This window comes from Aotus nancymaae, unplaced genomic scaffold (assembly GCF_030222135.1).
Source record: "Aotus nancymaae isolate 86718 unplaced genomic scaffold, 86718_ANA_hifiasm-v0.15.2.pri h1tg000062l, whole genome shotgun sequence".
Classification (NCBI taxonomy): domain Eukaryota; kingdom Metazoa; phylum Chordata; class Mammalia; order Primates; family Aotidae; genus Aotus; species Aotus nancymaae.
In genome coordinates, this window is record NW_026988476.1 from 27,542,548 (window position 1) to 27,567,454 (window position 24,907).

The following is a 24,907-nucleotide window of genomic DNA, read 5'->3' on the forward strand; positions in this document are numbered from 1 at the left end:
TATGTATCAAGCTATATTTCTAAATTTCTGAGCAGCATCTCCCAATATACAATCAGAATTTTCTAATTGGATTTTTTTTTTTTTTTTAAAGAAAGCTTTTGGGAGAGCTGGCAAAATGGCTAAATAGGAACAGCTCTGGTCTGCAGCTTCCAGAGAGATCAACGCAGATGACGATGATTCCTGCATTTCCAGCTGAGGTACCCAATTCATTTTATTGGGACTGGTTGGACAGTGGGTGCAACCCACAAAGGTGAGCTGAAGCAGTTTGGAAGCTGGGAAGCCCCAGGGTTCAGGGTATTTCCCTTTCCTATCCAAGAAAAGCCTTAAGAGACTATACTGGAAGGAACAGTGCACTCTGACCCAGATATTGGACTTAACCCACTATGTTCGAAACTGGCAGACCAGGAGATTCCCTTCAGTGCCTGGCTCAGTGGGTCCCACTCCTACAGAGCCCAGCAAGTTCAGATACACTGGCTTGAAATTCTCACTACTAGCATAGCAGTCTGAGGTCAACCTGGGACACTTCAGCTTGGTGGGAGGAGGGACGTCTGCCATTGCTGAGGCTCGAGTTAGGCAATTTTACCCTCACAATGTAAACAAAACTGTGGGAAGTTCAATCTGGGCAGAGCCCACCACAGCTCAGCAAGATAGTGAAAAGAAAGTGAAGTGTGGCCAGACTGCTTCTGCAGGCAGATCGTGCCTCTCTGGGCAGGGCATCTTTGGAAAAAAAGGCAGCAGCCCCAGTCAGGGACTTACAGACAAAACCTCCAACTCCCTGGGACAGAGCACCTGGGGAAAGGGGCAGTTGTAGTTGCAGCTTCAGCAGATGTAACCATCCCTGCCTGACAGCTCTGAAGAGAGCAGTGGATCTCCCAGGAAGCATTTGGACTCTGATAAAAAACAGACTGCCTCCTCAAGTAAGTCCCTGACCCCCATGTATCCTGACTGGGAGACATCTCCCAGTAGGGGCCAACAGACACCTCATACAGGAGAGCTCTGGCTGGCATCTGATGGGTACCCCTTTGGGACAAGCTTTCAGAGGAAGGAAGAGGCAGCAATCTTTGCTGTTCTGCAGCCTCTGCCAGTGATACCCAGGCAAACAGGGTCTGGAGTGGACCTCCAGCAAACTCCAGCAGACTTGCAGCAGAGGGGCCTGATTGTTAGAAGGAAAACTAACTAACAGGAATAGTATCAACATCAACAAAAAGGAAGTCCACTCAGAGACCATATTCGAAGATCACCAACTTCAAAGACCAAAGGTAGATAAATCCACAAAGATGGGGAGAAACTAGCACAAAAAGACTGAAAATTCCAAAAACAAGAACACCTCTTCTCCAAAGGATTACAACTCCTCACCAGCAAGGGAACAAAACTGGACAGATAATAAGTTTGATGAATTGATAGAAGCAGGCTTCAGAAGGTGGGTAATAACAAACTCTTTCAAGCTAAAGGAGCACATTCTAACCCAATACAAGGAAGCTAAGAATCTTGAAAAAAGGTTAGATGCAGAGCTAACTAGAATAACCAGTTTACAGAATAACATAAATGACATGATGGAGCAACCCCAAGACACATAATCGTCAGATTCACCAAGGTTGAAATGAATGAAAAAATCTTAGGGGCAGCCAGAGAGAAACGTTGGGTTACCCAAAAAGGGAAACTCATCAGACTAACATCAGAGCTCTCCGGCCCCACTCTCTTCTGGCTTGTAGAGTTTCTGCGAGTATGCAACATTCTTAAAAGAATTTTCAACCCAGAATTTGATATCTAAGCTTCATAAGTGAAGGAAAAATAAAAACCTTTACAGACAGACAAGTGAATGCTGAGAGATTTTGTTACCACCAGGCCTGCCTCACAAGTGCTCCTGAAGGAAGCACTAAACATGGAAAGGAACACAGTACCAGCCACTGCAAAAACATTAAATTGTAAAGACCATCGATATTATGGAGAAACTGCATCAACTAATGGACAAAATAACCAGCTAGCATCATAATGGCATGATCAAATTCACACATAACAGTATTAACCTTATGTGTAAATGAGCTAAATGCCCCAATTAGAAGACACAGACTGGAAAATTGGATAGAGTCAAGAACCAAACCATCAGTGTGCTGTATTCAGGAGACTGGTCTCACATGCCAAAGACACACAGAGGCTCAAAATAAAAGGATGGAGGAAGATTTACCAAGCAAATTACAAACAAACTTTAAACCAACAAAGATCAAAAGAGACAAAGAAGGGTATTACATAATGATAAAGGGCTTAATGAAACAAGAAGAGCTAACTATTCTAAATATATATGCACCCAATACAGGAGCACCCAGATTCATGAAGCAAGTTCTTAGAGACCTACAAAGAGACTTAGACTCATAATAGTGGGAGATTTTTACACATCACTGTCAATATTAGATAAATGAGACAAAATTAACAAGGATATCTAGTGCTTGAACTAAGCTCTGGACCAAGTGAACGTAATAGAAATCCACGGAGCTTTTCACCCTGAATCAACAGAATGTACATTATTCTCAGCACCACATTTGTACTTATTCTAAAATTGATCACAAATGCGAAAGAAGAAAGATCATAACAGTCTCTCAGACCACAGTGTGCAATCAAATTAGAACTCAGGATGAGATTAGAACTCACTTAACTACAGGGAAGCTGAACAACCTGCTCCTGAATGAAATGAAGGCAGAAATAAAGATGTTCTTTAAAACCACTGAGAACAAAGATACAACATATCAGAATCTCTGGAACACATTTAAAGAAGTGTGTAGAGGGAAATTTATAGCACTAAATGCCCACAAGAGAAATCAGGAAAGATCTAAAATTGACACCCTACCATCACAATTAAAAGAACTAGAGAAGCAAGAGCAAACAATTCAAAAACTAGCAGAGGGTGAGAAATAACTAAAATCAGAGCAGAACTGAAGGAGATAGAGACATGAAAAATTCTTAAGTCAATGAATACAGGAGCTGGATTTTTGAAAAGTTCAACAAAATAGACTGCTAGCCAGACTAATAAGAGAGAGAAGAATCAAATAGATGAAAAGAAATTACAAAGGGGATATCATCACCAATCCCACAGAAATACAAACTACCATCAGAGAATACTATAAACACCTTTACACAAACCAGTAAATCTAGAAGAAATGGATAAATTCCTGGACACTTACACCCTCCCAAGACTAAACCAGGAAGAAGTTCAATCCCTGAATAGACCAGTAATTGGGCAGTAATTAATAGCAATTACTGAATAGACCAGTAATTGAGGCAGTAATTAATAGCCTACCAACCGAAGTCCAGGACCAGATGTATTCACAGCCAAATTCTACCAGAGGTACAAAAAGGAGCTGATACCAATCTTCTGAAATGATTCCAAACAATAGAAAAAGAGACCAGCATCATCCTGATACCAAATCCTGGCAAAGACACAACAGAAAAAATTTTAGACCAATATCCCTGATGAACATTGATGTGAAATCCTCAATAAAATACAGGCAAACCAAATCTAGCAGCACATCAAAAAACTTTTCCACCATGATCAAGTCAACTTCATCCCTGGGATGCAAGGCTGGGTCAATATAAATCAATAAAGAGAACCAGTGACAATAACCACATGATTATCTCAATAGATGCCGAAAAGGCCTTTGACAAAATTCATCAGCCCTTCATGTTTACAAACTCTCAATAAAACTTGGCATAGATGGAATGTATCTCCAAATAAGAGCTATTTATGACAAATTCACAGCCAATACCATACTGAATGGGCAAAAATTGGAAGCATTCCCTTTGAAAACCAGCACAAGACAAGGATGCCCTCTCACCACTCCTATTCAACATAGTATTGGAAGTTCTGGCCAGGGAAATCAGGCAAGAGAAATAAAGGTATTCAATTAGGAAAACAGGAAGTCAAATTGTATCTGTTTGCAGATGACATGATTGTATATTTAGAAAACCCCATCATCTCAGCCGAAAATCTTTTTTTTTTTTTTTAAATCTTCTTAAGCTGATAAGCAACTTCAGCAAAGTCTCAGGATATGAAATCAATGTGCAAAAATCACAAGCATTCCTATACACCAATAATGAACAGAGAGCCAAATCATGAGTGAACTCCCATTCACAATTGCTACAAAGAGAATAAAATACCTAGGAATACAACTTACAAGGGAGGTGAAGGACCTCTTCAAGGAGAACTACAAAATACTGCTCAAGGAAATCAGAAAGGACACAAACAAACAGAGAAGCCTTCCATGCTTATAGACAGAGGAAGAATCAATATTGTGAAAATCGCCAGGCTGCCCAAAGTAATTCATAGATTCAATGCTATCCCTATCAAGCTACCATTGACTTTCTTTTTTTTTTTTTTTAATTGCATTTTAGGTTTTGGGGTACATGTGGAGAACATGCAAGATTCTTGCATAGGTGCATACGTGGCAGTGTGATTTGCTGCCTTCCTCCCCTTCACCTATATCTGGCGTTTCTCCCCATGCTATCTCTCCCCGACTCCCCTCCCCGCACTGTCCCTCCCTTATTTCCCCTGAATAGACCCCAGTGTGTAGTGCTCCCATCCCTGTGTCCATGTGTTCTCATTGTTCCACACCCGCCTATGAGTGAGAACATGCAGTGTTTGATTTTGTGTTCTTGTGTCAGTTTGCTGAGAATGATGGTTTCCAGGTTCATCCATGTCCCTACAAAGGATGTGAACGCATCATTTTTGATGGCTGCATAATATTCCATGGTGTATATGTGCCACATTTTCCCTGTCCAGTCTATCATCGATGGGCATTTGGGTTGGTTCCAGGTCTTTGCTATTGTAAACTGTGCTGCAATGAACATTCGTGTGCATGTGTCCTTATAGTAGAATGATTTATACTCCTTTGGATATATACCCAGTAATGAGATTGCTGGGTCAAATGGAATTTCTATTTCTAGGTCCTTGAGGAATCGCCACACTGTCTTCCACAATGGTTGAACTAATTTACACTCCCACCAACAGTGTAAAAGTGTTCCTATTTCTCCACATCCTCTCCAGCATCTGTTGTCTCCAGATTTTTTAATGATCGCCATTCTAACTGGCATGAGGTGGTATCTCAATGTAGTTTTGATTTGTGTTTCTCTAATGACCAGTGATGATGGGCATTTTTTCATATGTTTGTTGGCCTCATGTATGTCTTCTTTTGTAAAGTATCTGTTCATATCCTTCACCCACTTTTGAATGGGCTTGTTTGTTTTTTTCTTGTAAATCTGTTTTAGTTTGTTGTAAATTCTGGATATTAGCCGTTTGTCAGATAGGTAAGCTGCAAAAATTTTTTCCCATTCTGTTGGTTGCCGATTCACTCTATTGACTGTTTCTTTTGCCGTGCAGAAGCTGTGGAGTTTGATTAGGTCCCATTTGTCTATTTTGGCTTTTGTTGCCAATGCTTTTGGTGTTTTGGTCATAAAGTCCTTGCCTACGCCTATGTCCTGAATGGTTTTGCCTAGGTTTTCTTCTAGGGTTTTTATGGTATTAGGTCTTATGTTTAAGTCTTTAATCCATCTGGAGTTAATTTTAGTGTAAGGTGTCAGGAAGGGGTCCAGTTTCTGCTTTCTGCATATGGCTAGCCAGTTTTCCCAACACCACTTATTGAACAGGGAATCCTTTCCCCATTGCTTGTTTTTGTCAGGTTTGTCAAAGATCGGATGGTTGTAGATATGTTGTGTCACCTCTGAGGCCTCTGTTCTGTTCCATTGGTCTATATCTCTGTTTTGGTACCAGTACCATGCTGTTTTGATTACTGTAGACTTATAGTATAGTTTGATGTCCAGTAGTGTGATGTCTCTCTCTTTGTTCTTTTTGCTTAGAATTGACTTGGCTATGCGGGCTCTCTTTTGGTTCCATATGAAGTTTAAGGTGGTTTTTCCAGTTCTGTGAAGAAGGTCATTGGTAGCTTGATGGGGATAGCATTGAATCTGTAAATTACTTTGGGCAGTATGGCCATTTTCACGATATTGATTCTTTCTAACCATGAGCATGGAATGTTTCTCCATCTGTTTGTGTCCTCTCTTATTTCCTTGAGCAGTGGTTTGTAGTTCTCCTTGAAGAGGTCCTTTACATCCTTTGTTGTATTCCTAGGTATTTTATTCTCTTTGTAGCAATTGTGAATGGCACTTCGTTCTTGATTTGGCTCTCTTTAAGTCTGTTATTGGTGTATAGGAATGCTTGTGATTTTTGCACATTGATTTTGTATCCTGAGACTTTGCTGAAGTTGCTTATCAGTTTCAGGAGATTTTGGACTGAGATGATGGGGTCTTCTAGATATACAATCATGTCGTCTGCAAATAGAGACAATTTGACTTCCTCCTTTCCTATTTGAATGCCCTTTATTTCTTTTTCTTGCCTGATTACTCTGGCTAGAACTTACAGTACTATATTGAATAGGAGTGGTGAGAGAGGGCATCCTTGTCGAGTGCCAGATTTCAAAGGGAATGCTTCCAGTTTTTGCCCATTCAGTATGATATTGGCTGTTGGTTTGTCATAAATAGCTTTTGTTATTTTGAGATATGTTCCATCAATACCTAGTTTATTGAGGGTTTTTTAGCATAAAGGGCTGTTGAATTTTGTCGAAGGCCTTCTCTGCATCAATTGAGATAATCATGTGGTTTTTGTCTTTGGTTCTGTTTATGTGGTGAATTACATTTATAGACTTGCGTATGTTGGACCAGCCTTGCATCCCCGGGATGAATCCTACTTGATCATGGTGGATAAGCTTTTTGATGTGCTGTTGCAATCGGCTTGACAGTATTTTATTGAAGAATTTTGCATCTATGTTCATCATGGATATTGGCCTGTAGTTTTCTTTTCTTGTTGAGTCTCTGCTAGGTTTTGATATCAGGATGATGTTGGTCTCATAAAATGATTTGGGAAGGATTCCCTCTTTTTGGATTATTTGGAATAGTTTCAGAAGAAATGGTACCAGTTCCTCTTTGTATGTCTGGTAGAATTCGGCTGTGAACCCATCTGGACCTGGGCTTTTTTTGGGTGGTAGGCTCTTAATTGCTGCCTCGACTTCAGACCTTGTTATTGGTCTATTCTGGGTTTCGACTTCTTCCTGGTTTAGGCTTGGGAGGAGGCAACTGTCCAGGAATTTATCCATTTCTTCCAGGTTTTCTAGTTTATGTGCATAGAGTTGTTTGTAATAATCTCTGATGATGGTTTGAATTTCTGTGGAATCTGTGGTGATATCCCCTTTATCATTTTTATTGCATCTATTTGGTTATTCTCTCTTTTCTTTTTTATTAATCTGGCTAGTGGTCTATTTTGTTGATCTTTTCAAAAAACCAGCTCCTGGATTTATTGATTTTTTGAAGGGTTTTTTATGTCTCTATCTCCTTCAGTTCTGCTCTGATCTTAGTTATTTCTTGTCTTCCGCTAGCTTTTGAGTTTTTTTTTTTTGATCTTGCTCCTCTAGCTCTTTCAATTTTGATGATAGGGTGTCAATTTTAGATCTCTCCTTGCTTCTCATGTGGGCACTTACTGCTATATATTTTCCTCTAGAGACTGCTTTAAATGTGTCCCAGAGATTCTGGTATGTGGTGTCTTCATTCTTGTTAGTTTCGAAGAACATCTTTATTTCTGCCTTCATTTCATTGTTTATCCAGTCAACATTCAAGAGAAAGTTGTTCATTTTCCATGAAGCTGTGCGGTTCTGGGTTGGTTTCTGAATTCTGAGTTCTAACTTAATTGCACTGTGGTCTGAGAGACTGTTTGTTATGATTTCCATTCTTTTGCATTTGCTGAGGAGTGATTTACTTCCAATTATGTGGTCAATTTTAGAGTAGGCGTGATGTGGTGCTGAGAAGAATGTATATTCTGTTGATTTGGGGTGGAGAGTTCTATAAATGTCTATTAGGTTTGCTTGTTCCAGGTCTGAGTTCAAGTCCTGGATATCCTTGTTAATTTTCTGTCTCGTTGATCTGTCTAATATTGACAATGGTGTGTTAAAGTCCCCCACTATTATTGTGTGGGAGTCTAAGTCTCTTTGCAAGTCATTAAGAACTTGCCTTATATATCTGGGTGCTCCTGTATTAGGTGCATATATATTTAGGATCATTAGCTCTTCTTGTTGCATTGATCTTTTTACCATTATGTAGTGTCCTTCTTTGTCACTTTTGCTCTTTGTTGCTTTAAAGTCTATTTTATCAGAGATGAGAATTGCAACTCCTGCTTTTTATTGCTCTCCATTTGCTTGGTAAATCTTCCTCCATCCCTTTATTTTGAGCCTTTGTGTATCCTTGCATGTGAGATGTGTTTCCTGAATACAGCACACCAATGGGTTTTGGCTTTTTATCCAATTTGCCAGTCTGTGTCTTTTGATTGGGGCATTTAGTCCGTTTACATTTAGGGTTAATATTGTTATGTGTGAATTTGATACTGCCATTTTGATGCTAGCTGGCTGTTTTGCCCATTGGTTGATGCAGATTCTTCATTGTGTTGATGCTCTTTACCGTTTGGTATGTTTTTGGAGTGGCTGGTACTGGTTGTTCCTTTCTATGTGTAGTGCCTCTTTCAGGAGCTCTTGTAAAGCAGGCCTGGTGGTGATGAAATCTCTGAGTACTTGCTTGTTCACAAAGGATTTTATTTTTCCTTCACTTATGAAGCTTCGTTTGGCTGGATATGAAATTCTGGGTTGAAAGTTCTTTTCTTTAAGGATGTTGAATATTGGCCCCCACTCTCTTCTGGCCTGTAGGGTTTCTGCTGAGAGATCTGCTGTGAGTCTGATGGGCTTCCCTTGTGGGTAGCCCGACCTTTCTCTCTGGCTGCCCTTAGCAGTTTCTCCTTCATTTCAACCCTGGCGAATCTGATGATTATGTGCCTTGGAGTTGCTCTTCTTGAGGAATATCTTTGTGGTGTTCTCTGTATTTCCTGGACTTGAATATTGGCCTGCCTTGCTAGGTTGGTGAAGTTTTTCTGGATAATATCCTGAAGAGTGTTTTCCAGCCTGGATTCATTCTCTTCTTCTCATTCAGGTACACTTATCAAACATAGATTAGGTCTTTTCACATAGTCCCATATTTCTTGTTGACTTTGTTCATTCCTTTTTACCCTGTTTTCTCTAATCTTGCCTTCTCGTTTTATTTCATTTTGTTAATCTTCGACCTCTGATATCCTTTCTTCTGCTTGTTCAATTCGGCTGTTGAAACTTGTGCATGCTTCACGAAGTTCTTGTCTTGTGTTTTTTAGCTCCATCAATTCACTCATATTCCTCTCTAAGTTGTCCATTCTCGTTAGCATTTTGTCAAATCTTTTTTCAAGGTTCTTAGTTTCTTTGCATTGAGTTAGAACATGTTCTTTTAGCTCATGGAAGTTTCTTATTACCCACTTTCTGAAGGCTGATTCTGTCATTTCATCACACTCATCCTCCATCCAGTCTTGTTCCCTTGCTGGTGAGGAGTTGTGATCCCTTGTAGGAGGAGAGACGTTCTGGTTTTGGGTATTTTCATCCTTTTTGCACTGATTTCTTCCCATCTTTGTGGATTTATCCACTGGTCGACTTTGTAGTTGTTGACTTTCTGATTTTGGTATGTTTAAGTCTGCAGCAGCAGAACTCATAAACCCCTTTTTTTCCCCAGGTGTTCTGTCCCAGGGAGTTAGGGCTTTATGAGTTTCCACTGTGCTGCTGCCTTTTTTTTTTCCTTCTTCTTCTTCTTCTTCAGGGCTGCCCTGCCCACAAGGAGGCAGCCTAGCCACTCTCAGCCTGCAGAGGCTTTGCTGAGCTGCTGTGGGCTCCTCCCAGCTGCTGTGTGAACTTCCGTGCAGTCCTGTTTGTATGAGTGTGTTTAGAACTGCCTCCGCAATGGTGGCCTGCCTCTGTAATGATGGACTCTCTCTGTAATGGCAGGTTGCCTCGGCAATGGCAGGCTGCCTCAGGAATGATGGACTGCCTCCATAGTGGTGGAGTGCCTCGGTAATGGCGGACGCCCCTCCCCCACAGAGCTGAACCGTTCCAGGTTCAGCTGTGCTTACCGTGAAACTCTCAACCCAGAGCATTTCCAATTGCTGTTTTTTTGTTTTTGTTTTTGTTTTTGTGGGGGTGGGACCAGCAGGGCCTGATCACCTGGCTCTCTGCTTCAGAACCTTTTGTTTTTTAGTTGAACAGTCAGCTCTCTCCCAGGTGTCCTGGTCGCCTGTTGAATAGGCGCCGGGATCTGTGTGATTTCCCGTGCAGCGACCCACTGCCCCAGCTGAAACCACGGCTCTCAGATTTGTGGCGCTTCTTTGCCTGGGAATCTCCTGGCCTGGCTCCCTGTTTCAGCTCCCCTTGCTGGCTAAGTGGGGACACAGTCCCGTTTACTCTGCACTGGGAACCGCTGCACCGGTGTGCAGGCAAAACAGCTGTGCCGGCCAAAACAGCCGCCCTGGCGACCCATGGGGCTCCTCTGCCTGGGAATCTCCTGGTCTGTGGGTAATAAAAATCCATCTGGTAATGCGGCGTCCACTCACCCTCTGCGCTTTCACTGGGAGCTGTAGTCCTGAGCTGCTCTTAGCCAGACTTCTTGGTGCGAGTCCACCATTGACTTTCCTCACAAAACTGGAAAAACCTACTTTAAATTTCATATGAAACCAAACAAAAGTCCGCATAGCCAAGATAATCCTAAGCAAAAGAACAAAGCTGGACACATCATGCTACCTAACTTCAAACTATACTACAAGGTTACAGTAATCAAAATGGCATGGTACTGGTACCAAAACAGATAATAGAAGTCAAATCTCTGAATAGACCAATAACAATTAATAACCAATGGAACAGAACAGAGCCATCAGAAATAACACTGGACATCTACAACCAGCTGATCTTTGGCAAATCTGACAAAAACAAGCAATATGGAAAAGGGTTCCCTATTTAATAAATGATGTTGGGAAAACTGGCTAGCCACATGCAGAAAGCTGAAACTGGACCCCTTCCTTACACCTTATACAAAAATTAACTCAAGATAGATTAAAGACTTAAACATAAGACCTAAAACCATAAAAACCCTAGAAGAAAACCTAGGCAATACCATTCAGGACATAGGCATGGGCAAAGACTTCATGAGTAAAAAACTAAAAGCAATGGCAAGAAAAGCCAAAATTGATAAATGGGATCTAATTAAACTAAAGAGCTTCTGCACAGCAAAAGAAACTAGCATCGGAGTGAACAGGCAACCTACAAAATGGGGGAAAATTTTTGCAATCTATTCATCTGACAAAGGGCTAATATCCAGAAGCTACAAGGAACTTAAATTTACAAGAAAAAAAAAACCCCATCAAAAACTGGGCAAAGTATATGAACAGACATTTCTCAAAACATTTATGCAGCCTGAAAACATGAAAAAAGGCCCATCATCACTGGTCATTAGAGAAATGCAAATCAAAACCACAATGAGATACCCTCTCATGCCAGTTAGAATGGCAATCATTAAAAAATCAGGAGACAACAGATGCTGGAGAGGATATGGAGAAATAGGAACACTTTCACACTGTTGGTGGGAGTGTAAATTAGTTCAACCACTGTGGAAGACAGTGTGGCAATTCCTCAAGGATCTAGAACTAGAAGTACCATTTGACCCAACAATCCCATTACTGGGTATATACCTAAAGGATTATAAATCGTTCTATTATAAAGATACTTGCACACTTATATTTATTGCAGCACTGTTCACAATAGTAAAGACTTGGAACCAACCCAAATGCCCATCAATGATAGACTGGGTAAAGAAAATGTGGCACATATATACCATGGAATACTATGCAGTCATAAAAAAAGGATGAGTTCACATCCTTTGCAGGGCCATGGATGAAGCTGGAAACCATCATTCTCAGCAAACTAACAGGAAGAGACAACCAAACACTACATGTTCTCACTTATAAGTGGGAATTGAACAATGAGAACACATGGACACAGGGAGGGGAACAGCACACACCAGGCCCTGTCAGGAGGTGGGAGGCTGGGAGAGGGCTAGCATTAGGAGACATACCTTATGTAGACAATGGGTTGATGAGTGCTGTAAACCACCATGGCACATGTACATGTATGTATCAAACCTGCACGTTCTGCACATGTACCTCAGAACTTAAAGTATAATTTCAAAAAAGCAGCTTTCAGGGTTAATGATTATCATAAATGCTGTCTCTAATATAGATATTAGTTTCAGCATTTAGGAGGGGGAAAGGACCTTGGAATTGATGCCAGTAAAAGCAATGTTCTGATAAGAAAATATGTTTCAAATTCTATCTTGGATATCTCTTTCCGAGAAGATATGTTGTATAATATTGATACTCTGAGAAAACGCAATTCACTTGTACCTCCTTCTAAAATGCAATTCATTTGTCTCTATATTTTCATCATAGTGGCATGCCATATTATATGAATGAGATCTGACTCCTTAAATCTTCAAGGCTTCCAAGCAATCTAGTTTTAACATGAAGCCAGCATATATGGAGATAGATAGATATATCTAACTCCTGAAAGGAATAAACTCAGAACTGAAGTTGTTGGTGGAAGTTTAATGCAGTTCAATTAAAGATTTGTACCCAAAATAAGTTGTTGCTTGCACTTCCATTTCTGCATTAGTCACCCATACTAGATGTATAGTCAATTTTAACAGCATTGTACCATTACCAGTGACTTTAATTGCTGTTTGGTAATCTTATCTACTTACACCACTATTAATTAAATCCATCTGGTGTGAGCAATAGGGGATTGTCTCAACATATGATGATTGAAAAATGCAAATCATGATCTTTATGTGGCTAATGTTCTCAGTCCCTTTATTCCTGAGGAGAGAAGGAGTTGATCACACCATTAATTCTAAAAATTATGAAATAGGAACTTGTTTTCTCTGTCTGTTTTAGTGCCTCCTGTTGGAATCAGCTCACTGACCAGTGAAAACAACTGATGTTGGAACTGCCTGGGCTTCCTAATGCATCTTCATATTTCAGTTTGTACTGAGAACAAGTGAAAAAAGTTTTACAGAAACTCCATGAAACAAAGCAGACAGGCTCTCCTGATGCCAAGGATTTACGATAAAGGCAGGCATCGCTCACTGAATCAAGTGTGCCATTACCCTCACTCCCATGAACCTGTCTTTCAGCACAATCCACGACAGCAGGAAGACAAAGGCTTTGTTACAACAGAACAGAGCAGAGACATCCGTGGCCGTCAGCTTCTTTAAAGCCAGTAAATAAAGATAATTAGTCAAAGTCCATAGAATAGAAAAGGGAGCAGTTCTTTTAAGAAAGAGCTTCAACGTCAGACCATCTTCACCGAAAATCCGACTGCATTCCCTAGGAAAGAAAAGAGAAGTTAATATCCAGGTACTGTTGGTGACATATCTTGTCTTATCCGACTCATCACAGCCATTTTCAGGTAAGAGCACAAACACTCATACCCGTCCTTCACCTGTGAAGTGTACTGAACCCAGTTCTGAAATCTGCAGGCTTCAGGGGAGTGTATGTTTCCTTGAAAAATAGCCCACATCTGCCCAGGCACAGAGCTAGACCCTCTTCTCTGAGATATTCTCTGGAGGTTGCCTGAAAAGCCATTCTGCCATTTCTGAGCATTCTCAGAAGAGCCTGAAGAAATACAGAAATGGGTAGTTGCTGAAATCACTATTGGAAGAGGGAGAAGATCCTTCCCCAGTGGGCAAAAGAGAGAGGGTCAAGGCCGCTACTACTGTGTGAACGGGCTACAGACAACTCCCAGAATCTGTAGGGAAAGCGACCCTCGTATGTCTTGCAGCGCATGTTTTGGGATTTTATTTCTAAGACACTATGCCTCTTTCTAATATATTTGCCAATTTACTAATGGTTTTTTCCTGCTAGCATTTTTAAGGCAGAAAAATTAAAGTCTCTGTGATCACTCCCACATGACAAAAACTAAGTAGAAAACTCGGTTGTACTTATATACAAACATTTGGCCATTTTGGAGGAATTATCTGACTTTGGTGTGAAAAAATGGTCACTTCAGTTAAATCTTCGATGATTTGATTTTCATTTAAATTGGCTATATGATTTTTTTTTAGGTCTGGTTCAGGCTGGAATGCAGTGGCATGATCTTGGCTCACTGCAACCTCCACCTTCCAGATTCAAGCCATCCTCACGTCTCAGCTTCTTGAGTAGCTGGGACTACAGGCACACACCACTGTGCTCAGCTAGTTTTAACAATTTTTTTTTTGTAGAGACAGGATTTCACTCTATTGCCCAGGCTGGTCTCGAACTCGTAAGCTCAGGTGATCTGTTTGCCTTGGCCTCCGAAAGTGCTGTGATTACAAGCATGAGCCACAGTGCCTGGCTCTGAGGGGCCCTTTCAATAAAAATGTTAAAGCTAGCAATGCATACAGGCAATAATGGAAGTGATACAATGACAGTGCCCATATGACTATGGACTGAAAACAGACTTAACACTGGGAGTGTTTCACTTAATTTTTTTTTTTTAATTGCATTTTAGGTTTTGGGGTACATGTGAAAAACATGCAAGGTTGTTGCATAGGTGCATACGTGGCAGTGTGATTTGCTGCCTTCCTCCCCTTCACCTATATCTGGCATTTCTCCCCATGCTATCCCTCCCCAACTCCCCACCCCCCACTGTCCCCCCAACTCCCCCACAACAGACCCCAGTGTATAGTGCTCCCCTCCCTGTGTCCATGTGTTCTCATTGTTCAACACCCGCCTATGAGTGAGAACATGTGGTGTTTGATTTTGTGTTCTTGTGTCAGTTTGCTGAGAATGATGGTTTCCAGGTTCATCCATGTCCCTACAAAGGATGTGAACTCATCATTTTTGATGGCTGCATAATAATTCCATGGTGTATATGTGCCACATTTTTCCTGTCCAGTCTATCATCGATGGGCATTTGGGTTGGTTCCAGGTCTTTGCTATTGTAAACTGTGCTGCAATGAACATTCGTGTGCATGTGTCCTTATAGTAGAACGATTTATAATCCTTTGGATATATGCCCAGTAATGGGATTGCTGGGTCAAATGGAATTTCTATTTCTAGGTCCTTGAGGAATCGCCACACTGTTTTCCACAATGGTTGAACTAATTTACACTCCCACCAACAGTGTAAAAGTGTTCCTATTTCTCCACATCCTCTCCAGCATCTGTTGTCTCCAGATTTTTTAATGATCGCCATTCTAACTGGCATGAGGTGGTATCTCAATGTAGTTTTGATTTGCATTTCTCTAATGACCAGTGATGATGAGCATTTTTTCATATGCTTGTTGGCCTCATGTATGTCTTCTTTTGTAAAGTATCTGTTCATATCCTTCGCCCACTTTTGAATGGGCTTGTTTGTTTTTTTCTTGTAAATCTGTTTTAGTTCATTGTTAAATTCTGGATATCAGCCCTTTGTCAGATGGGTAAACTGCAAAAATTTTTTCCCATTCTATTGGTTGCTGATTCACTCTATTGACTGTTTCTTTCACCGTGCAGAAGCTGTGGAGTTTGATTAGGTCCCGTTTGTCTATTTTGGCTTTTGTTGCCAATGCTTTTGGTGTTTTGGTCATAAAGTCCTTGCCTACGCCTATGTCCTGAATGGTTTTGCCTAGGTTTTCTTCTAGGGTTTTTATGGTGTTAGGTCTTATGTTTAAGTCTTTAATCCATCTGGAGTCAATTTTAGTGTAAGGTGTCAGGAAGGGGTCAAGTTTCTGCTTTCTGCATATGGCTAGCCAGTTTTCCCAACACCACTTATTGAACAGGGATTCCTTTCCCCATTGCTTGTTTTAGTCAGGTTTGTCAAAGATCGGGTGGTTGTAGATATGTTGTGTCACCTCTGATGCCTCTGTTCTGTTCCATTGGTCTATATCTCTGTTTTGGTACCAGTACCATGCTGTTTTGATTACTGTAGCCTTGTAGTATAGTTTGATGTCCGGTAGTGTGATGCCTCCCATTTTGTTCTTTTTGCTTAGAATTGACTTGGCTATGTGGGCTCTCTTTTGGTTCCATATGAAGTTTAAGGTGGTTTTTTCCAGTTCTGTGAAGAAGGTCATTGGTAGCTTGATGGGGATAGCATTGAATCTGTAAATTACTTTGGGCAGTATGGCCATTTTCACGATATTGATTCTTCCTAACCATGAGCATAGAATGTTTCTCCGTCTGTTTGTGTCCTCTCTTATTTCCTTGAGCAGTGGTTTGTAGTTCTCCTTGAAGAGGTCCTTTACGTTCCTTGTTAGTTGTACTCCTAGGTATTTTATTCTCTTTGTAGCAATTGTGAATGGCAGTTCGTTCTTGATTTGGCTCTCTTTAAGTCTGTTATTGGTGTATAGGAATGCTTGTGATTTTTGCACATTGATTTTGTATCCTGAGACTTTGCTGAAGTTGCTTATCAGTTTCAGGAGATTTTGGGCTGAGATGATGGGGTCTTCTAGATATACAATCATGTCGTCTGCAAATAGAGACAATTTGACTTCCTCCTTTCCTATTTGAATACCCTTTATTTCTTTTTCTTGCCTGATTGCTCTGGCTAGAACTTCCAGTACTATATTGAATAGGAGTGGTGAGAGAGGGCATCCTTGTCTAGTGCCAGATTTCAAAGGGAATGCTTCCAGTTTTTGCCCATTCAGTATGATATTGGCTGTCGGTTTGTCATAAATAGCTTTTATTATTTTGAAATACATTCCGTCGATACCTAGTTTATTGAGAGTTTTTAGCATAAAGGGCTGTTGAATTTTGTCGAAGGCCTTCTCTGCATCAATTGAGATAATCATGTGGTTTTTGTCTTTGGTTCTGTTTATGTGATGAATTACATTTATAGACTTGTGTATATTGAACCATCCTTGCATCCCCGGGATGAATCCTACTTGATCATGGTGGATAAGCTTTTTGATGTGCTGTTGCAATCGGCTTGACAGTATTTTATTGAAGATTTTTGCATCTATGTTCATCATGGATATTGGCCTGTAGTTTTCTTTTCTTGTTGAGTCTCTGCCGGGTTTTGGTATTAGGATTATGTTGGTCCATAAAATGATTTGGGAAGGATTCCCTCTTTTTGGATTATTTGGAATAGTTTCAGTAGGAATGGTACCAGTTCCTCTTTGTATGTCTGGTAGAATTCGGCTGTGAACCCATCTGGACCTGGGTTTTTTTGGGGTGGTAGGCTCTTAATTGCTGCCTCAACTTCAGACCTTGTTATTGGTCTATTCTGGGTTTCGACTTCTTCCTGGTTTAGGCTTGGGAGGAGGCAAGTGTCCAGGAATTTATCCATTTCTTCCCAGTTTTCTAGTTTATGTGCATAGAGTTGCTTGTAATAATCTCTGATGATGGTTTGAATTTCTGTGGAATCTGTGGTGATATCCCCTTTATCATTTTTTATTGCATCTATTTGGTTATTCTCTCTTTTCTTTTTTATTAGTCTGGCTAGTGGTCTGTCTATTTTGTTGATCTTTTCAAAAAACCAGCTCCTGGATTTATTGATTTTTCGTAGGGTTTTTCTTGTCTCTATCTCCTTCAATTCTGCTTTGATCTTAGTTATTTCTTGTCTTCTGCTAGCTTTTGAGTTTTTTTGATCTTGCTCCTGTAACTCTTTCAATTTTGATGATAGGGTGTCAATTTTAGATCTCTCCTTTCTTCTCATGTGGGCACTTATTGCTATATATTTTCCTCTAGAGACTGCTTTAAATGTGTCCCAGAGATTCTGGTATGTGGTGTCTTCATTCTCGTTGGTTTCGAAGAACATCTTTATTTCTGCCTTCATTTCGGTGTTTATCCAGTCAACATTCAGGAGAAAGTTGTTCATTTTCCATGAAGCTGTGCAGTTCTGGGTTGGTTTCTGAATTCTGAGTTCTAACTTGATTGTACTGTGGTCTGAGAGAGTCTTTGTTATGGTGTCCGTTCTTTTGCATTTGCTGAGGAGTGATTTACTTCCAATTATGTGGTCAATTTTAGAGTAGGTGTGATGGGGTGCTGAGAAGAATGTATATTCTGTGGATTTGGGGTGGAGAGTTCTGTAAATGTCTATTACGTTTGCTTGTTCCAGGTCCGAGTTCAAGTCCTGAATATCCTTGTTAATTTTCTGTCTCGTTGATCTGTCTAATATTGACAATGGGGTGTTGAAGTCCCACACTATTATTGTGTGGGAGTCTAGGTCTCTTTGTAATTCTTTAAGAACTTGCCTTATGTATCTGGGTGCTCCTGTATTAGGTGCATATATATTTAGAATCATTAGCTCTTCTTGTTGCATTGATCCTTTTACCATTATGTAGTGTCCTTCTTTGTCTCTTTTGATCTTTGTTTCTTTAAAGTCTATTTTATCAGAGATGAGAATTGCAGCTCCTGCTTTTTTTTTGCTCTCCGTTTGCTTGGTAAATCTCCCTCCATCCCTTTATTTTGAGCCTTTGTGTATCCTTGCATGTGAGGTGGGTTTCCTGGATACAGCACACCAATGGGTTTTGGCTTTTTATCCAATTTGCCAGTCTGTGTCTTTTGATTGGGGCATTTAGTCCATTTACATTTAGGGTTAATATTGTTATGTGTGAGTTTGGTCCTGTCATTTTGATGCTAGCTGGCTGTTTTGCCCATTGGTTGATGCAGATTCTTCATTGTGTTGATGCTCTTTACCATTTCGTGTGTTTTTGAAGTGGCTGGTTCTGGTTGTTCTTTTCTATGTGTAGTGCCTCCTTCAGGAGCTCTTGTAAAGCTGGTCTGGTGGTTATGAAATCTCTGAGTACTTGCTTGTTCACAAAGGATTTTATTTTTCCTTCACTTATGAAGCTTCGTTTGGCTGGATATGAAATTCTGGGTTGGAAGTTCTTTTCTTTAAGGATGTTGAATATCGGCCCCCACTCTCTTCTGGCCTGTAGGGTTTCTGCTGAGAGATCTGCTGTGAGTCTGATGGGCTTCCCTTTGTGGGTAACCCGACCTTTCTCTCTGGCTGCCCTTAGCAGTTTCTCCTTCATTTCAACCCTGGCGAATCTGATGATTATGTGCCTTGGAGTTGCTCTTCTTGAGGAATATCTTTGTGGTGTTCTCTGTATTTCCTGGACTTGAATATTGGCCACCTTGCTAGGTTGGGGAAGTTTTCCTGGATAATATCCTGGAGAGTATTTTCCAGCTTGGATGCATTCTCTTCGTCACATTCAGGTACCCCTATCAAACGTAGATTAGGTCTTTTCACATAGTCCCATATTTCTTGTTGACTTTGTTCATTCCTTTTTACTCTGTTTTCTCTAATCTTGCCTTCTCGTTTTATTTCATTGAGTTGATCTTCTACCTCTGATATCCTTTCTTCTGCTTGGTCAATTCGGCTGTTGAAACTTGTGCATGCTTCACGAAGTTCTGGTGTTGTGTTTTTCAGTTCCATCAATTCACTCATATTCCTCTCTAAGTTGTCCATTCTCTTTAGCATTTTGTCAAGTCTTTTTTCAAGGTTCTTAGTTTCTTTGCATTGGGTTAGAACATGTTCTTTTAGCTCACGAATGTTTCTTATTATCCACTTTCTGAAAGCTGATTCTGTCATTTCATCACACTCATTCTCCATCCAGTCTTGTTCCCTTGCTGGTGGGGAGTTGTGCTCCCTTGTAGGAGGAGAAGTGTTCTGATTTTGGGTGTTTTCATCCTTTTTGCGCTGGCTTCTTCCCATCTTTGTGGATTTATCCACCTATCGACTTTGTAGTTGCTGTCTTTCTGATTTTGGTAACTTTAAGTCTGCAGCAGCAGAACTCATAAACCCCTTTTTTTTCCCCCCAGGTGTTCTTTCCCAGGGAGTTAGGGCTTTATGATTTTCCGCTGTCTTGAAGTTGTTTTCCCTGCCCACAAGGTGGCAGCCTAGTCACACTCAGCCTGCACAGGCTTCGTTGAGCTGCTGTGGGCTCTGCCCAGCTTCCTTGTGAACTTCCCTGCAGTCCTGTTTATATGGGTGTAGTTAGAACTGCTTCCACTATGTTGGCCTGCCCCTGTAGTGACGGAGTCTCTGTAGTGGCGGGTTGCCTTGGTTACAGCAAATTGCCCTGGGAACTGCAGGGTGTGTCCTAATGGAGGACGCCCCTCCTCCACAGAGCTGGACTGACCCGGGTTCAGTTGTGTTTCCTGTGATGCTTTCTTTGCCCAGGAATTTCCTGGCTTGACTCCCTGTTTCAGCTCCCCTTGCTGGCTTACAGGGGACTCAGTCTCACTCACTCTGCAGAAGGAGCCACTACCCTCTGCCTCAGGGCGCAGGCCGAGCAGCCGCACCAGTCAAACCAGCGGCGCTGGCGACCCGTGGTGCTCTTCCGCCTGTGGATCTCCTGGTCTGTGGGCAGTAAAAATCCGTCTGGAAATGCGGCGTCCACTCACCCTCTGAGCTTTCTCTCAGAGCTGCAATCCCGAGTTCCTCCTAACCAGCCATCTTGGATCCTATTGATCTGGGTGTGGTGGCAGGCACCTGTAATCCCAGCTACTTGGGAAGCTGAGGCAGGAGAATCGTTTGAACCAGGGATGCAAAAGTTGCAGTGAGTGGAGATTGCACCATTGCACTCCAACCTGGGCAACAGGGCAACATTTGTAGACTGCAGTAGGTAAGTGATGATGAGCAATTTCAGGGTATCTCCCATGAAATGCTCGCAAGTGGCTTCCACTGAGGGCACTAGCTTCTGCACGAGGGGAACATGGTGGTGCCCAAGAGCTTTGGAGACACCAGGAACTGCAGAACTTCAAAGAGGGTGTCACAGGGCTGGCTCTGAGAGTCCCTGGGTCTGCACTCCCAGAAGGACGGCAGCTCTTCTCCTCTCCTCCTCTCTCCTTCTCGTCGTCCACACTGTGGTCCACTTAATTTTTTTCTACTCAATTGTTCATGAACATTCAAGCATTTATAGAGCAACTGACATGTTCTAGGCATGGTATTTTCATGAGTAGTATAAGTAATCTTGTTCAAAGCAAAACATTATTAATATTTGCATACGTTTACAATGAAATCTACATACAGGACTCTAGTACTTGCACTAGTTTCTGTTCCAGTTTTAACTGAAATTAGTGTCCCTCAAAGTATTGCAAATCAAAGTAAATTCTAGGCAATGTTTGCCTCCCATGAATAATGTAACCCCAAAAAAGGAACACATGGAGAGGAGGAGTGATAAAGAACTTAGGTGCAGGAAGTATAGCCTTAAAGATTAAGTTTCATAGTAAATGTGGCTTTCAACTGGATGAGAATGTTGTGAGTTGTAGGTCAGCAATTCCAGGAAGGTTAAAGACGTGTTGCTCACACAGAAACTTGCATTGAAATTTGTTTACTTTCATGTCAGACACTACCAAAAAGGAACGGTTTTTGTAAAATGAAAGTAATATTTCCCAAAGGTAAATGTTAACTTGAAAGAGACAGAACTTCAATGAAGGAGTTAAATAACTTAAAACCTTCTGTAAAGTAAACAAATTATACATGCTCACATACACAGGAAAGTGAGTATTTTCTCTGGAGCCCCACAGCCAATGGGATATTCTGAATTAGCACCGTACATAGAACCAGAAGAAGTTTTCATGGAGCATCCTGGGCGCAAAGTTCATATTCTGTACTTGTAAGGCGATCTGCTCTGTGAGAAAGCTGCCATTTGGAGCTAGAGCTAAGAGTTGTGGGTTTATCCTACCATTTACAACCAATGAACGCCTTTTAAAATATGAACACATTTATTACGAACTGCAATTAAACCCATTTCTGATTAAAGGATTTCTTTTTCTTATCATTGGTCCTAGCCAGTGATGATTCTTCAACTGAAAGCCCACCATCATGCTGGGAAGAGGGCTCCTCAGCAAAGATTTTGGATGCAGGAAAGGAATATTCCAGTCCCACAGGAAGACCAACAGATGTGTACTCCAGCCAGGTAGCGCCTCATGGGCAAAACAGCTGGGAAGACGCTGCTGCCAGGCAGAGACTGTTTTCACCTGGCTCATCCTGTCTCCCAGGTGTTCGTTCCCACATTGTTCCCCTTTTCTTCCCCTTCTCCTCTTACTGCCAGCCTTCTCTCCTTTGTCACTGTTGCTGTAGAAATTATAAACGCTCTCCATCCAAATGCCAGGTCACTTGTGTAAAATCCCATACTATTTAAGCATTAAGCGCTAAAACAGGAAAACTAAAAAAAAAATATGGATTTTTATGGAAAAGCAAGTAACAGTGGGTTTGTCTTTGGGATGGTAAGATCAGACTTTCGGGGCAAGTGACATTGACAGGTAGTATAGCTTGAAAGAAAATGTAGAAGTTGGAGGACACTAATTATTATTATTATTAAAACAGCAGCTACTAGTTGTTGAACCCTTTCTTTATGTTAAATAGCATCTTAAGCACATTTCATAGGTGCCTGACATAGGCAAATATATATTTGGCTTTAGTTTTATGTTTTCTAAAGATTTTTTTCCCTAAGAAAACATCCTTGTTAGTAATATGGTATATAATTTTTTTCTTCCTAAATTTCAAATTCACCTGAGGCAATTGAATTTTCCAGTATAATAAGTAAAATAATTATCAAAAACTGCTTCTGCTTCTAAATAGACAGTCCTCACCATCTAGATTTGATTTATTTAACATTATTTTGATGTTACTGATAAGAAAAAAACTGGAAATGCTTTCATACCATTCTAGAGAAAATACAGGTTCTGGTGCTATGGGACAAATCCTATTTCCAGTCTTCTTATGTACTAACTCTATTTTCCCTTATTCAGTCATGAGAGCTTTGGGAGTGACTTCTTGGCAGATGGTATTAATGAGTCTACAGGGAAAAAAAATCAAGGATCTAAGAATTGTCTGACAATTTCACCTCTCACATGGAGGAGGCCACTGGAGAATATTCCCTTCAAAGATAGTGTTTTCTGCTTGACAGTAAAAGCTCTTTGATTCTGTTTCAGAAATGGCCAACTTCGCTCTATGTGGACTATAGGTAGAGTGCTAAATCACCAATTTTACAAAGTTCAGAGTTAGTCTGACGTGAGAGATGTGGAAAAGATGAAGTTCATTCCCAAAGCAACATTTCTGCTAGCAGCAGTCTCTTGTTTTAAATAAGTTACCTTAAACTGACTTAGCTTGCTTTGAGGTATTCTTGAGGTACTTCTTTTTATATGAAACTTTTGTTGTTTTAAATCCATATGTGTGTTCAAGTAGGACACACACATTGTATAGGTACACATACGTATCTTCAAACGGGGCAATTTTAGTCTGATAATCACATTCTCCTATAATCACTTATTAAACATTGGTTTTTGTTTTTTTTTTTTTTTTTTTTAGACAGAGTTTTGCTCTCGTTACCCAGGCTGGAGTGCAATGGTGTGATCTCGGCTCACTGCAACCTCTGCCTCCTGGGTTCAGGCAATTCTCCTGCCTCAGCCTCCTGAGTAGCTGGGATTACAGGCACGTGCCACCGTGCCCAGCTAATTTTTTGTATTAGTAGAGACGGGGTTTCACCATGTCGACCAGGATGGTCTCGATCTCTTGACCTCGTGATCCACCCGCCTCGGCCTCCCAAAGTGCTGGGATTACAGGCTTGAGCCACCGCGCCCGGCCACATTGTTTAAAAAATTCTACAATGCAAGATCATGTCTATTTTGATGGGAATCAAATGCTAAATATCTTTAGTAATCACAGTTACAGGCTCTCCCCCAAACAAAAAGCATTTATTGTTCTTGAATTGTTTTTTAATTCTTTCTTTAACTGAGTTTTCATGGACACATCTAGAAAAATCAACTCATGGTGAGAATATTCCCAAGCACTTCCAAAGTGGTGATAGAAAATGGAAGTTGAGGCCAGGCATGGTGGCTCACGCCTGTAATCCCAGCATTTTGGGAGGCCAAGGTGGTCAGATCACTTGAGGCCAGGAGTTCGAGACCAGTCTGGCCAACATGGTGAAACCCATCTCTACTAAAAATACAAAAAATTAGCTGGGTGGGGTGGTGTGAACCTGTAACCCAAGCTACTCAAGAGGCTGAGGCAAGAGGCGAAGGTTGCAATGAGCTGAGATGGCGCCACTGCACTCCAGTCTGGGTGACACAGCAAGACTCTGTCTCAGAATGACACCACACACAAAGAAAATGGAATTTGAAGACAGACCCTTCAAAGTTAAGTTTGTAAGAGTCTTATAATGTACCAATTATAATAATCATTTCTTTTCCTTTGGTATAGGGGCAAGAAAGAAAGATTATTTTGACCCCTGTAAGACAAAGTTACTCTTCTGAGGAGTAATAAGTCCATATGGAGAACTTTTTTCTTCCATCTGCTATCCATTGATGTCCCTATTTTTTTTTCTGGGTGATCACAGCACTTGTCCTAGAAGTCACTCCGCAGCATAGGGCTTTTCCTCTTCGTGGAGCTGTCCACTAACAAAGATACTTGGACCCAAATGCTGCTTTTGCCTCCATTGAGTGCTGTGCAGGACTGTGTGACATCGGCCCTGTCAGCTTCCTGAGCTATCCAAGAGGGGATTACAGAAACCAAGTTTAGCATGGAACAACCCCTAGAACCATACGACTTTCAGGTAAGCCCAACCACCACTGTTCATGGTTAACAGGGAAACAGACAAAGCCCCCATGTGCATCTAGCCAGCAAAGAGTGGCATCTTTTAAAATTTCTTGGTGCCAAACTCTCCTTTGTATGAAATCAGGCCATTTCATCTGCTAGGCATCTTGGTATCAGGAATATTGAGCAAATGTTTGTGTAACAATCTTATTGATGCCATTTGTTTCTGGCCTTGATGCACTAGGATGTTCTTATAAAACACTTTACTAAATAGATCTAGATTTAAATCTTAGTTCTATTATTTATGAGTAACCTTGGGTGAGTCATTCAACCTTGCTGAATTTGTTTCCTCTTGTGTTAAAATGGGGATAACACCACCTTAAAAAGTAAATGTTGCCACCAGTCATAAGAAGATATGCAAAAGCACCAGTATAGTGCCTGACATGTTGTAGACACATTTATTTTAAGGGAGGACTGATTCTG

At 41.0% G+C, this 24,907-nt stretch overlaps 1 protein-coding gene across 3 annotated transcripts in view; it reads right to left on the reverse strand.

The window, feature by feature from the left end:
• SLC35F4 (solute carrier family 35 member F4) overlaps positions 1-24,907 on the reverse strand; it is a 296,215-nt gene that overhangs the window by 16,164 nt on the left and 255,144 nt on the right. For 2 of the 3 annotated variants that reach the window (XM_064365911.1, XM_064365910.1), the window contains exon 4: positions 13,087-13,306. In XM_064365911.1, the coding sequence (XP_064221981.1) occupies positions 13,087-13,306 (220 nt within the window). Of the gene's footprint in view, positions 1-12,681; positions 12,895-13,086; positions 13,307-24,907 lie in introns of those variants that run through there. The other variant, XM_064365914.1, reaches the window with a different exon arrangement.